At 45.3% G+C, this 14,257-nt stretch overlaps 1 protein-coding gene across 4 annotated transcripts in view; it reads right to left on the reverse strand.

Annotated features, from left to right (window-relative positions):
* herc2 (HECT and RLD domain containing E3 ubiquitin protein ligase 2) overlaps positions 1-14,257 on the reverse strand; it is a 60,811-nt gene that overhangs the window by 17,611 nt on the left and 28,943 nt on the right. For all 4 annotated transcript variants that reach the window (XM_074636729.1, XM_074636730.1, XM_074636728.1 and 1 more), the window contains exons 43-73: positions 14,007-14,153; positions 13,455-13,597; positions 12,891-13,158; positions 12,643-12,785; positions 12,453-12,551; positions 12,201-12,369; positions 11,988-12,113; positions 11,155-11,263; positions 10,930-11,069; positions 10,644-10,834; positions 10,431-10,536; positions 8,850-8,941; positions 8,573-8,748; positions 8,272-8,383; positions 7,884-7,965; positions 7,553-7,787; positions 7,260-7,437; positions 6,967-7,048; positions 6,663-6,834; positions 6,428-6,572; positions 5,811-6,036; positions 4,739-4,913; positions 3,593-3,779; positions 2,604-2,747; positions 2,329-2,520; positions 2,089-2,242; positions 1,132-1,239; positions 915-1,046; positions 585-743; positions 372-490; positions 76-201 (exon numbers count right to left, since the gene is read on the reverse strand). In XM_074636729.1, the coding sequence (XP_074492830.1) occupies positions 76-201; positions 372-490; positions 585-743; positions 915-1,046; positions 1,132-1,239; positions 2,089-2,242; positions 2,329-2,520; positions 2,604-2,747; positions 3,593-3,779; positions 4,739-4,913; positions 5,811-6,036; positions 6,428-6,572; positions 6,663-6,834; positions 6,967-7,048; positions 7,260-7,437; positions 7,553-7,787; positions 7,884-7,965; positions 8,272-8,383; positions 8,573-8,748; positions 8,850-8,941; positions 10,431-10,536; positions 10,644-10,834; positions 10,930-11,069; positions 11,155-11,263; positions 11,988-12,113; positions 12,201-12,369; positions 12,453-12,551; positions 12,643-12,785; positions 12,891-13,158; positions 13,455-13,597; positions 14,007-14,153 (4,637 nt within the window). The remainder of the gene's footprint in view (positions 1-75; positions 202-371; positions 491-584; positions 744-914; positions 1,047-1,131; positions 1,240-2,088; positions 2,243-2,328; positions 2,521-2,603; positions 2,748-3,592; positions 3,780-4,738; positions 4,914-5,810; positions 6,037-6,427; positions 6,573-6,662; positions 6,835-6,966; positions 7,049-7,259; positions 7,438-7,552; positions 7,788-7,883; positions 7,966-8,271; positions 8,384-8,572; positions 8,749-8,849; positions 8,942-10,430; positions 10,537-10,643; positions 10,835-10,929; positions 11,070-11,154; positions 11,264-11,987; positions 12,114-12,200; positions 12,370-12,452; positions 12,552-12,642; positions 12,786-12,890; positions 13,159-13,454; positions 13,598-14,006; positions 14,154-14,257) is intronic.

Consider the following 14,257-nt stretch of genomic DNA (forward strand, 5'->3'; position numbering starts at 1 on the left):
TAGCTTCCCTATTGATCACATAGCCATCACATACCCGTCTGCAGCGCTGTGGAGATGGAAACAGTGTGAGCGTACCTTGAAGAACGGACTGTGAAGCAGCTGCTTTCCTCCCCTGACGATGGGGTCCTCGTACTCGTACTGCCTCTGCAGAGCCTCTGGGAGCCCCTTCACGAGAGCAGCCAGCGCACTGCCTGTGAAACTCTGAGAGAAAACACATCATCAATCAATTACATCATTATTAAAAATATTAAAAAGATAGACCTCATTTTACTAAATAGGGTTTCCATTTATTATCACAGTGTTTGATGAATAAATCTTTCAGTTAAGCTGTTAACGAGTATCTTTGATCGCTGGGATCACAGTGTGCTCACCATAGAGCGAGCCTCGCCCTCGCTGTCACCCAGCAGCCTGTTGATGTTGATGGACTGACCGTACTCGGTGGTCAGGAGCTTCCGTAGTCTCTGCAGAGCCCACATCCTGTGTCCAGCAGCTGGAACACAATCAAACAACATGAATATATATGTATTTGTTTATGTCTATAATAAAGCCATTACATGGTGGATGAGGACAATCTAGTATTGTACCTAGTGCGCTAAGCTGGGCACAAGCAGCGAGGGAGGCGGCGAGGCGAGGCACGATGCTCCTGTTGGAGGCAAAGTTGAGCCTGAAGTCCAGCAGACAGGTGACCAGGTCCATGGAGGGGCAGGACAGGATGCAGCGGTCAGACAGCAGGTCTTTGGGACCTGAGGAGAGAAAAGGATCAGTGTCTGCGTATGTGAGTGGATTTCAGAAACACACCCTGTCAACTGGTGTATGGATTAGTGTGTGAGAGGTTTATTAATGTACAGAGGCTGTTAGTTTCTGGTCCCTCTGTGTAGTTTAACATCTGGTTGTATGTGTGTGATGTGTCTCACCAGCAGCAGGCATGATGGGGTAGACGGTGAAGCGCCATCCCCAGCCGTTCACGGAGCCGTCACTGGTGAATTTCCACTTGAGTTCATCTCCTGGGATCCGTAACTCGCTGGACCAGTCGGACCACTCCCGACCTGAAACACACACGCAGCGTTAATGTTTGATTCGTCGGCAAACACTCAGTGACTCTTCATCCTTTTAGGGTCTTCCTCTCATCACCTGATCGGACAGAGACGATCCTATTGGCTCCATCCATGATGGTTAACGGGTCGTGGCGCCGCTCAGTTGAACACTGTCTGTCAAACTCTATCCTCAGACCTTCAGCACCTACAAGACACAATAAGAGATGTTGTTTACATCCAGGAGACGAGTCACAGTAATCTCCAGCAGCATCCTGAACATCGTCTGGCTCTTTCAATCAGTGTTCGTACAGAATTTAAAGTACTTTTTCAAGCACAACTTTTTCATTTTCAAGGAGTTAACTGTATAAAGGGCCGGTCCATCTGGATTCTGTTTGTTTCAAATGGAAACGCCCACTCAGCCACTCTTTGTGCGAGACGGTGACGTAAAGCGGAGCGATTTCTGCTTCTGAGCAATTTAATTATAATGACTTGAGGAACAAAACTTTGGTCAAAATATAAGACAGCATCATGTGGTTCATTTGAATTTCAAGGACTCACTCACTCACTCATATCCGTGAATATCACAAACAGTTTTGGTGACAAAGCGCAGCCCTGGCGGAGGCCAACCCCCACCGGAAACGAATCCCACTTACTGCCGAGAACCCAAACACAGCTCTCGCTTTGGGCGTATAGAGATTGGATGGCCCTGAGAAGTGACCCCCTCACCCCATACTCCCGCAGCACCCCCCACAGTATCTACCGGGGGACCCGGTCATATGCCTTCTCCAAGTCCACAAAACACATGTAGACTGGATAGGCATACTCCCAGGCCCCCTCCAGGATCCTTGCGAGAGTGAAGAGCTGGTCCGTTGTTCCACGGCCGGGACGGAAACCGCATTGTTCCTCTTCGATCTGAGGTTCGACTATCGGCCGAAACCTTCTTTCCAGCACCTTGGAGTAGACTTTACCAGGGAGGCTGAGTATTGTGATACCCCTGTAATTGGTACACACTCGCTGCCCAATGAGTCGAACTCAAGCGTAAAATAAAGAATACCTGGGATCTTCACGGTGCCGCTGGTGGAGGTGTCGTCCGTGTACGGATGGCTGCTCTCCACAACGACGGGCTGGGAGGACAGACGGCCGCTCTGAGAGTCCGTGGCGACGTCCTCTAACTCGGTGACACACAACTCCAGCAGCATATCAGCAACCTGCAATGCACCAGAGACGTTGAATGTTAACCAACATCCTGTGAATCAGGAGGAGGCCTACGTGGAATCAGAGTCCAGTAAATCACCTGAGGATAAGCGGTACCCATGCCAGACAGCACAGCAGACAGAACCTCCTTGCCCTTCTCCCCAGAGCGACAGGACACCGCCAGTTTGAGCAGGTCCACCATCACACGGGTGTCATCGGGAATGAGCAGACTGGTGAACTCATCCAGGTACTGAGGCTCTGGACCGACCACTTTACTCGTGTTCTCAGAGTCCTAGACGTGAACGGGAGAACATGAGGTGTTAGGTACAGGAGGCTGCTGGCGTTCATGTTAGTTGTGTTGTAAGACAGACGGACCTCTTTAGTCTTGGTCATGGTCTCAGCGATGATGCTGGCTGCTCCGGGGTCATCGGTGACGGGGATGAACGGACGCGACGAGGCTCCAGAGGCGGAGGGAGTCATCGCTGATGACGGGGTGACGGCATCTTCTGATGACGGAGCCTACTCACACACACACACACACACACACACGACACACATGACACACATGACACACATGGTAGCGCCGTGGTCACACAATTCAATTATTTTCTAAATGTCTAAATAAAGTGCATTACTATGACGGAGTATTAGGGGTGATTATAGTTAAAAAATAATAATTACGGAGCCGAGGGAGGGGAGGAATATTCGGTGAAAAAAACACTATTTTTCCAATTTCTCTCATAGATTAACAACTTTATAATCTCGCAAATGTATGATTTCTTTTTGGTTAATTTACCTCTTTAATCTCAGAAATTCTGGGAAAGTAACTGATAAATATTGCAGAAAGTAACTATTTAAATATATGTATATTTGAATACATTTTTAAAGCGTTAAATTTCAGAGTGGAATTTGGTATGGTGGTATCCGCAACCTCAAAGCAGAGTGTATGGTAGCAATAAATGCAGTTTTGTATGAGCTTATTCTAGTACTTTATTTAAACTATAATATGATTTTAATAGAGCGCTATAACGAATGTATTATGGCCTGTATTCAGGACTGAAATCTAAAAGGATTCAAACTTTAAGACCCAGAAAGGAAATGGAGAAAGTTGTGGTAGAAAACTTGGAGTTTTGATTATAATCAAAGTCCTTTGAGAGTTTCTGGTGTCTCCACGTTGGACCCAAATATAGTTTGCTGATGGCTGCATCTGCACACCTGGTGAAAAACTGCACATTGCTCGGTTCCTGTTTTACAGTAAATCAGCACAAAATGCAGTCGAGGCAGCGCTTCTATGACGGAAACAAAGAGCCAAACAGCACGAGAACACCCTCACTGAAAACAGGGCTGGTGTTTGTGGTCCTCACCTCTCCCTTCTTGTCTTGCCAGGGGTTCGGGCTGACTCGCTCCTCGCTTTCAGGCAGGACAGGAGGACCTTCTTCATCACTCACGCTGGATGAGGAAGAGGAGTCTGACAGGGGGACGGGTGAGCTGGCAGGACACTCTGCTGGCAGGATCATGCTGGCTGGCATCAGAGCTCCGACCACGGCGTCCCTGAGGAAACACACAACACAACACAACGTGTCCCGTCAACAGTAACACCGACTGATGGTTCCATCATTTAGAGGTCAAACGCACTTTCATCTCATCCTGTTCTGACGTCACTCTTCTGATTGTAAATGCAGCAGTTAGGATGTTTAATGGTGTTTAATCTGACTATAACAATTTAAACGTTAACCATTAACGTCCCAAAGCACCTAAATCATTCACACTTTAACTGACTTGTAGTGTTTCTTGTTTTATTTATCTATTTGTAACCATGTAATTTTCAGACATCTTTGTGAATACATCACGTCATTTTTGCTTTTATTTGAGGGCTGTATGGCGCCATTGCAGGTAAATATATATATATAAAATTATGGAGCCAGGGGAGGGGGGCTAATATTCATAGAAAAAACTCAGAATTTCAGAGATATAAGTTTTACATTTTTGAGAAAAAACACAAATCAGGTTGTAATTTTCTTCTGAAAAGTCCCATTTGATGGCGATGTCTCTTCAAAGTCTGGATGCTGATGATAATCTGGTGATTCTGGGCTAAAATCTCGAGTATTTCCTTGTCAATAAATCCAATTGCAAAAGAATTTGAGGTTTTTCTTTCAGATTTATGACTTCATAATGTCAGAATATTCAAGTTTTTTTCTCAGAATATTACCCCCCTCCATAATTATTAGTGATGTGGTTCCTAGACAAAAAAAAACAATTTTTCCTTTTCTTTTCTTGAAAATTTGTGATTTTTTTATCGTATATTTATGTTTTTCTCTGAATATTACCCTACTCCCTTAGCAACGCAATTATTATTATTTTTTTACCTACAATGGCCCTATTACACCGGTTTACGGCTGAGAGTGTAGCGCGAGAGGGGGATGACTTGAGACGAAGGTCCTCAGCCAGACTTGAACTGGTCGTGTCGCTGTAGCATCAGAGTCTTCTGACCCAGCAGGATTCAAACATACCTGGCATACATGATCTGGAGCGCCGACAGCACGTGAGACAGAGCCTGCTGTTTGGCCAAGTTTCCGTCCAGACTGAGGAGGATCTTTGCCAGGGAGGGTCGATTCGGCTTCACGCTGCTCTGCCCGCTCATCTTGTTGTTCACTGCTGACGATGAGTCGCTGTCTGACTGGACGCCTGCAGCGTACCACACCAAAACAAGGACACACGTCAAGCACCCTGAAACCAGCTCCAGCCATTATCACACAGATTCACCAAAAGTTCCCGGGACTTTTAGTCCTGGAACTACTTTTCAAGGAACATATGGTTCCTTCAGTCCGTTGTTGTCTGCGTTTCCACCGCGGTCTAAAGACCTGTGAATATTAGGCAAATTAGTCCGCTGACGTATGAAAAGACAAGACGACATGCGACGAGGACTGCTGGTGGTCACGGCAGTAAACACACTCTGCAGCCTGCAGCCTGACGTTCTGTGTGTCGCCTGTTTCATCTAAAAAACACATTTGATTTTGTCTCACTGCGACGACATTTACTACTACATATATTTACTGCTGCATATATTTACTGATGCACGCTGGATCTAATGAATGAAATGAAACTAAGAGCGTCTGTCTCCACGGTAAAAATGATATGATAATATATACGATATAATAATATATGCATATTAGAGATAAAATAATATGAAATTGGCTGAGACGGAAGCAAAAGAATTATAATTTAGCACCACAATGTCAATGCAGACAATGCAGGAACATGAAATGTGAATGCAAACAACCTTAATGTCAGCTTTCATTTTGTTTTTTGCATCCACAATACATAACAAAAAACAATCTGATTAAAAGTGGTGCAACATCCGATCAAATGCAAATAATAGAGTAAAACAATCCCAAGACTTGAGTCCAAAATTTCACTTTTATCAGCTTGATTCAGACCCTGGTCTGACAATGACAGAACAGCGCCCCCATGTGGACAATCTGCTAAACATTTATGAGAAAAGTTGAAGTAGTTGCTGAGCAGGACTGACAAAGACTGGGTAGGTGGGTTGTGTTATGAGGCTGCGAGGAAAGGGAGGATTACCTAGATAGGACGCTCCGAGGGAGTCTCTGGCCGTCTGAAAGAGGACCGGCTCATGAACCGAGGGCGTGGTCACGTCCACGGTGGTCCAGGCCACGCTGTGGGAGGAGCCACACGCCACTCGAGTGATCTTCTGTCCCTCCAGACCCTGAACCAGGGTGGGCTTCCTGTTAACTGTGGTGGTGCCGTTCCCCTGCTGACCGTGGTCGTTGTCGCCCCACGCAAACACCTGACGGAGAAACACATCACCCATGACGGGATCTCACTTTATCAGTGTTCAGTATAAATCCTCCTATAAGTCTGAGAGATGAACAGAAGGTTTTGTGGTACTTTAAATGATTCTTTGAGCTGCTCTAAAATAGAAAACCAACTATTTCATTGTCCATACTTTTCGATAAACTGCTGATATGTGTAGGAACCTTGAAAAAGTAAAAAGTAAAGCATCGCTCCAATCTTAACAACCTCTTTAAAGGTGTAGTTTGTAAGATCTGGTGAAATTGGCAGTTTAACAGCAAAGGTCAAAGGAAGAGTGAGAGTAGATAAATAAATAAATAAAAACTCACACATCTGGACCAGAGCCACGGAGGTAAATCTGCTTCCTTATAAGACTCAGTACCAACCTGTCCTGTTTCTGTAACAGCCAAACAGTGCAGCGCTCCAACAGCAACATGGACAATCTTTTTGCCCCTCAGTCCCTCCACCATCTGAGGCTTCCTCACATGCACGTCGGTGCCGTGGCCCAGCCGGAAATAGTCTCCTTTGCCCCTGTTAGGAAACACAAACCACGATCACTCACTGGGAAACAAAAAGGACTAATGATTAATGATCGGTCGTCGTGTCATTCGTCCATCTCACCAGGTCCACACGACTCCAGACTTAGTGAGAGCCAAAGAGAACTGAGCTCCACACTCGATCTGGCAGACGCCCTGCCCGTTGAGCCTCTCTATGTTCTGGGGGATGTTGCAGCCTTCGCTGCCTCCGCGACCCAGCTTCCCAAAATCCCCATCACCCCAGGAGAACACCAACCCTGACACACATTAAAACATACATTATTAGAACTAGAGAGAAACACATCTGTCTGAGACAAATGAAACAACACTGGGACTCCTCAGAACATGAACCTCTAGTGCTACTAGTGGAAGTACATTAACAGACAAACCTTCATCAGTGAGGGCGAGAGTTTGAGCGTCCCGGCTCCCACAAGCCACCTGGATAACACGATGTCCCAGAAGCACTTTCACCTACACGACACAGTCACAGCAAGAAGGAGTGAAGAGAATATAGTTACACAGTTCACAGTATACGTGGAGTCATAGCAGCAAAACAAGCTCCACACATGGTAACAGGAAGTTATTGGTAGGCTTGTGCCAACTGGCGATCGGAAAAGCTGCAACGATTAATTGATTAGTTGTCAACTATTAAATTAACCGCCAACTAGAGAGACAGACGTACCAGTTTAGGCCTCAGCTGAGTCGTGTTGTCTCCGTGTCCGAGGCGGCCGTATTCCCCCAAACCCCAGCTGTACAGCTCCCCGCTGGAGGTGATCGCCGCGCTGTGAGAGCTGCCGCAGGCGATGTCGCGGATACGCTTGGTCTTTAGCGCCTCAATCAGCCGAGGCTTGTCACAGTTCCTGAGACGGAAAAACAAAAATCATCATTAGAAAGTCGTCCGTAACGCTGCATCACGGAGACGTTAAACAGAACTTTGAACTATTTCTCTCTAAGATGTGAGCAGGATCTACGTACATTCTGCTGAAGTGTCCCAGCTTGCCGTCGTCCCCCTCTCCCCAGGAGAAGACCTTCCCGTCCACAGTCAGGGCCATGGCGTGGCGCCCCCCAGAATGCACGGCGACCTTCTTCACCACGTAGTTACTGAGCGCAGTGATCTGACGGGGGATCGGGATGGTCCCGCTGGACAGGCCCAGACCCAACCGGCCGTTAGTGGCCTCCCCACAGGCGTAGATCTTCCCCTCCACCGTCACTGCAACAGGGACACAACAGTTACATACAACATACAACATACAACATACATGCTATATAACAACATATATGTTATATAAAAACATTTATCCCCCACCTGCAAAGAGGCTTTTGGAGCCACCGGCCACTTGGACCACGTTGAGAGCAGAGAGAGTTTCAGAGAAGGAGGGAACTTTGATCTGTGAAGGACACAAACAGAAGAGATTAGAGACGCAGCAGCTTCTCCCACCGGCTGTAGAGTCTCTCTAGACTGCTGGTTATACAAGTATACATCCTCAAATGTGCTTATCAAACAGTAATGTTATATAATGACAAGACAGAGCATTTGCCTGGGATCACTGGTGGAAAGTAGCGAGGAAAACACCTTTCAATTCAAAGCTCAAACTACCTTTGTTAGCGCTTTAAAGAGAAGATTTGAGGCATCATGCAAACCACAGGCTAGTTTAGCTATTAACTAATTTTGGGTCAATATACACAAGCAGCACCTTGGACCCCTTGAGTCCTCCCAGCTGGTCCTTGTCATTCAGCCCCCAGACGAACACTTTGGTCCTGATGGTGGCTGCAGACTCCAGTCCCGAGGACTTCTTCCGGGCCAGACTAGAGAGGACAGAACAAGAGCACGCAGTGAGGTCCTGGATTAAGATACGACAGCAGACACACAGGATCTCTACATCCTCAATTTACTGGTTCACTTATCAAACTGATCGGCATGCATCAGTAGAAACCTCCTGCCAACAAGCGTTTGACCACCCAACACAGAACCATTAGTTCCCTGACCCGTCGTACCTCCCGGTTGCAGTCTTGTCATCCTCCTCTTCCTCGTTGTCAGAAGCCAGGAAAGGGACCGTGGCCAGGTCTTCGTCCTCCGCTCTGATGCGTCCAACGATGCCGAGCCCGTGAATCTTGCAGTCGATACCAGAGCTGCGGCACTGCTTGATGGCAACCTCGATGTATCTGTGATACTGAGGAGGGGGAGGGGGGTATGACATCATTCGTCATTACAACACTAGTTTTAAAGGTAATAAACAATGATTAGAAGCTCACGGGGTCGTAGTCTACCAACCTCAGTACAGTCACTGAGGAGAAGCACTGTGGTGTCTGTGGGATTGATGTTTATCGTCTTCAGCTCAATCAAGTTGTTCAAAGAGCTTCCACCTGTATAATAAGAACAAAACACACTTTACTTCTGATGATAAAAACATCAAGAACACGATGTTGTTATACAAGAGGAACTAAGAAGAAGAGCAAACAAAGGTTACAAATTAAGAATATAATTGTTTAATGTCAAAAATACGTATCCCTTTAAAAAGTTGCTCTGATGTCAAAAAACTGCCATAGAATTATATATTATAATTTTTCTACTGTCAACGAGTTCATTTTTTTAACAAACATCAGTCCTGATCATAGCTACCAAACATTCATTCATTTTTTCATAATTTTACTTTTTGTTTACATAATGAAACTGTTTTTATTTTCTGTATACTAAATGCTAGGGGGGATTTTATTTCTCCAGTCTGGGATATATCAATGATTAGTAACAACATTGATTTTGATGCATTTTCATTTTTTGTGCAATGTCAGATTAAATAAATAAATAAATAAAAACTCCCACCTATTAACTTAGAGGACAAAAATGTCCCCTTCTTAAAACTGCTATAAAACACTATATATATTCATATTGTTTCACTGAGTCATATCTTTTAACCGACTTCGGTCCTGATCATAACTACCAACTATTCATTCATTTTCAGAATACTAACCCTTTAAATGTCAGTTTGTTTACATAATGCCACTGTTGTTTTTTATGAAAAAAAATGTAAACAAAAAACACAAAAATGTAATTATTGTCTGTATACTAAATTCTATTTAATTTCATTGATAAATGACTCAATAAATAAATAAATAAATGTAGCAATAATAATATTAAAAATAAATGTAGCCATTAATTGATAAAATGTGACATAAATTGATATTTATGTTTTAATTTGCTTCTTTATTTATTTACTGTATCTTTGTATTAATTCCCTTATTTATTTACTCTTCTGAGTGACAGCCCCCTCATTTGAATAATGAGGCAGAAATGCATAAAGAAATGTACAAAGAAATGTGTAAAGAAATGTACAAAGAAAAGAATACAGAAATAAATACGTTTGGGGAAATAAATAACGGGTGAAATGCAGAGGGAAAATCATGCATGAATAAAAAAATAAATACATAAAGAAATATAAAATAAGTGCAAAAATAAATAAATGAATTAATAAAAATAAATAAATAAATAAAAGAAGAGTAATAAAATAAGGAATTAATACAAAGATGGATAAATAAAGAAGCAAATTAAAAAAGAAATAACAATTTATGTCATATTTTTTTATCAATTAATTAATGGCTACATTTATTTTTAACATAATTTTTGCTACAGTACATTTAATGACATACTTATTTATAAATTAATTTATTCATTCATTTATTTATTTTTATTTTGGCAGGTTCCGTATGGCCGTGGGATCAAACATTGTGGTTTCAATGGGGAGATCTGAGTGTCTGTATATTATAGACTTATTATAGGAGCTCAGGTTCAACTTCTAAAATGAATGCCATTTAATGTATTAATTAGTGATGCAGAAGGGTTACATGAACAACATACCTGACACGACCACTAGTGAGGGCATGTAGCTGCTGTCCGCCGGATCCACAGTCATCTTCAGTCGGTGCACGAGAACGTCTGGGAAGAGCTCCAGACGGATCCAGTGCTGTGGAGGAGAGAACGACGAGTCAGCTGATGCATCACACTTTAATATAAAGCTACACTAAATAGACGGTCGGCCAGCTCATTGGAGTATGCAACTCAATCTCTTGCCTTTCCCTGCGAGCCGGAGGACTGCCAGCACTGATCACTGCAGTCGATGAGGCGCGACGCCTGGTTCACGGAGGACGACACGTTGAGGCTCTTGACGGCACGGGACCAATCGTCTATCAGCATCCCGCGCTGGCTGCTGTGATGCTTCTTCAGCTGTTTCCCTGAGCGGCCGCAGAACGCTGGAGACTGGCCTGATTATGTGAGGACGAGATGAACAAGGTTTACACACACATGAACACACACCGAGGAACACCACAGATACCATCAGGGTGAATGTGTGACTAACCAGGCTCGTTGATTCTGCCGAAGGAATGCCTGGTGTTGTGTTTGCGGGTCTTGAAGCAGTTTTCACAGAAGTCGAAGTCGTCACAGTTCCTGCATTTGAACCTGGGGCCGTTTATCGGGAACATCTGACAGCCGTCGCACCTGCAGACAACGCACGCTGCATTGGAGCAACATCTGGAGATACGCAGCTAACTGGACAGACAGAAACATTAAAACACATCCGTACCTCACTCCGGGGTGGACACTGGGAACCAGCTCCATCTCAGACAGCAAACCGGTCCAGTGGGACTGCTGAGGGAAGTCCACTATCACGTCCTTCCCATTGGCACTGAAAGCTAAAACACAACATTCAGCTCTGTTAGTACAGAAGAGAGTGGACTCAGCTAACAGCATCTTTAATGGACGGGTCCATCTGCTTTCTTTTCCGGGGTTTTCAAAAGGGAAACGTCCAGTCAGCCAGTGACGTAGGTTACCACAGTAAGCTAATCAATAAGGTTATGAATAATGTGAACACTAGCACTAGCTGAGTCAACGTTAGCTGTGTTAAGTTTGGAAATAACTGAAAGAAGTTGTACGTATGGTTGTAAGTATATTCCGTGTTCTGAGAGGTAAAATGACTGTTTAAGTGTACACTATATTTAGAGTATTTTCACCTCTCTACCTCGCTGTCAGACAGCCCTTTCTGACGAAGAACTGAAGCTGTTATCTATGCTCTCTTTAAAGCCACCAGACTCCATTCACAAAAACAGTAATTTAACCTCTCAGAACAGGAGTAGCTGGTCTACCGCTGCATCCATCGGTTAGTTAGTTTGTGTTATTGTGTGACTTTCTGATCTGAACTAAAGTGGCGTCCACAGCAGTCCGTCGCTTAGCTTCCTGCTGGTACTCCTGTCAACTTCTCCAAACTGGGAGCACGCAGACCGCCATCTAAGTTACTGAATTAATACACTGACTATAAGGATGTAATATATACTGTACATGTAGCAGCGTCATCATCCTGTGATCGGAGCATCCTTAACTGAAGATACTGAATTTAAAAGGCTACAGAGAACGACTCACCTTTCACAACCCCGACACTCCTGTGAGTCACGGAGCCCCATTTGTACTTCGGCGTGGTGACGGTGGGCTTCACCCTCACTTTGTCACCAATCTTTATATGGGAGGGAGAACTTTGTGGCGGGAATCCTGGAAAAAAGACCCAAACGTGTCAAAGGGTGAAGAGAAAGCAACAACTATTCAGCATCAGATGACGTTAAAATCCCATAATCTCACCCAGCAGCTCGATGTGGATGTATCGGACCCAGTACGTCCCTCCTTTCTGCTGCCAGTCACACTGCACATTCAAGTCATGAAGCCCGTCTCTGTCCAACTTGATCACTTTCCCCACATCTCCGTCATACACTTCCTCGTACGTTCTGCAGCACTTCACCATCATCCCCACCTGCACAGAAGTCAGTGATCCGTCAGACTGGTGTCACATTTCATTAAGGACAGAGAATCTTAAGAAAAGGCTGCTGCTCTCACCTGAATGTTCTCTCTCACATACACAGCATAGTCATCGTTGCTTTGGAAGTCTGATCTCTTCTTAAACGTCTGGCTCTCAGTCACCACGGCACCTGGAGGCTGATGTTACACATACAACTGTTGTTAATCAGGAGGATTTGACAAGTGACTCGGTCCATTACTGAGAGAAATAAAAGAGAAGGGGATGTACCACGGGGAACGTGGGCTCGGCCTCCTCCAGCTCCTCCAGCACCTCCTCATCGGAGTATTCATCAGACACGGTGTCGGCGTCCGACAGCTCCGTGACGTGAATGTCTGGATGGTCCAGCAGCCAGCCCACCAGAGCCTCAACACCTGACGAATACGCTCAATTACTCTCCAAAAGTACATCTCAAATATTATCATAGCGACTCAAATGTATTCTCTGCAGTGACAGCTACAGAGTATATGAAATAATACCTGGGACACCAGAGGCGCTGCCGGTCGTTCCAGACAGCGACTTCAAGGCGAACTCGATGTTTTTGCGTGGGAAGCCCATCTCCATCAGCTGGAGGACGATGGGTAAGGGAGGGACGGGGGAGGTCTTCTGCTTCTTCTGTTTGGGAGGTCGGACGTGTTGTATGGTGACGGGCGTGGTGGCCTCGCTGGAGCTGCTCTCCTCAAACAGTGGAGAGGACGGGTGGGCCGATTCCACGGCCAGGTACTGACACACGGCCAGAGCTGCAGCCTGAACACACACACAGCCATAGACACACAGATGAGGACAAACCCAATACACCAGGGACCGGTTGCACAAAGCACCTAAAGTTAAGATTTCCCTTTAAGTCCCTGTATTGGTTGCACAAAACAGTCTTCTCCTTAAGGTTTCAGTGCAACAGAACAATTTTACTGCTGTAAATCTCTTTGAATGCAGTAAATGCCTTGAAGTTTGTCTTTAACTAAGGAAACCTCTTAAGGGACTAGATAAGTTCAGGGTTGCAGTAAACATGTGAAAGGAGCTAAAAAAGAGGCCCATCGACTCACCTCCATCTCCTGTCTGTCAAAAATGGCTTTGATGGGGGAGGGCTGAGTGGCGGCGGACAGCAGCTGCTGCAGGAGGATCAACGGAGGCAGCGGACCCTCGGGGGACAAATCCCCCACATCAGGAGAGGACACCACTGGGTCCTCTGCAAACAAAAACACAGAGAGGTGTAAGCCCAAACAGAACAGAGAGACAACAGCAAAATGAGGCTTCAATGTTCTGGTCGTAAAGAGAGTTTACATCCACCCACATACTGTCTGATCTCAGTAAACCTCCAGGGTGTGGTGGTGAGGACACTAGTTAATCAGACACTGAGAAGTTCGTCCTCCCACACTAATTTGTACTAATTGTGCAAACACAGCTCATCATGACCAAACGTCCCCCCAGTCCACCCACTGGGAGAACCACTGCTCTACTGAAACATAAAGTAGTCCATCCTGTGACCTCTACATAGAAAACAGGGCATGAATATAATCTCTACAACTCTGAACTGGACTAAGCAGCAACAGTTCTCCATAAAGACGGTCCTGACTCTTCACTGGGAGACGTCTCACCACTGGGGTTGGGTCCAATGTCCACCACCGCCGCCTGGGAGAGGATCTGCCTGAGTTTGTCCTGATGAGAGAGCAGAGCCCGGCCCGCCTTTAAGATGTACAGCCTGAGCTGCTGGCAGCGCAGCAGATGGATGTCCACCTGGTCAGCTGGAAACACAACAGGTCCACTGTTAAATCCACTGGACTGGACTGAAAGGCTCCGAACACTAAATCACATTATCCTGCACAAAGTCATTCATGTTGCCGGAGCA

Source organism: Sebastes fasciatus, chromosome 5 (assembly GCF_043250625.1).
Source record: "Sebastes fasciatus isolate fSebFas1 chromosome 5, fSebFas1.pri, whole genome shotgun sequence".
Lineage (NCBI taxonomy): Eukaryota > Metazoa > Chordata > Actinopteri > Perciformes > Sebastidae > Sebastes > Sebastes fasciatus.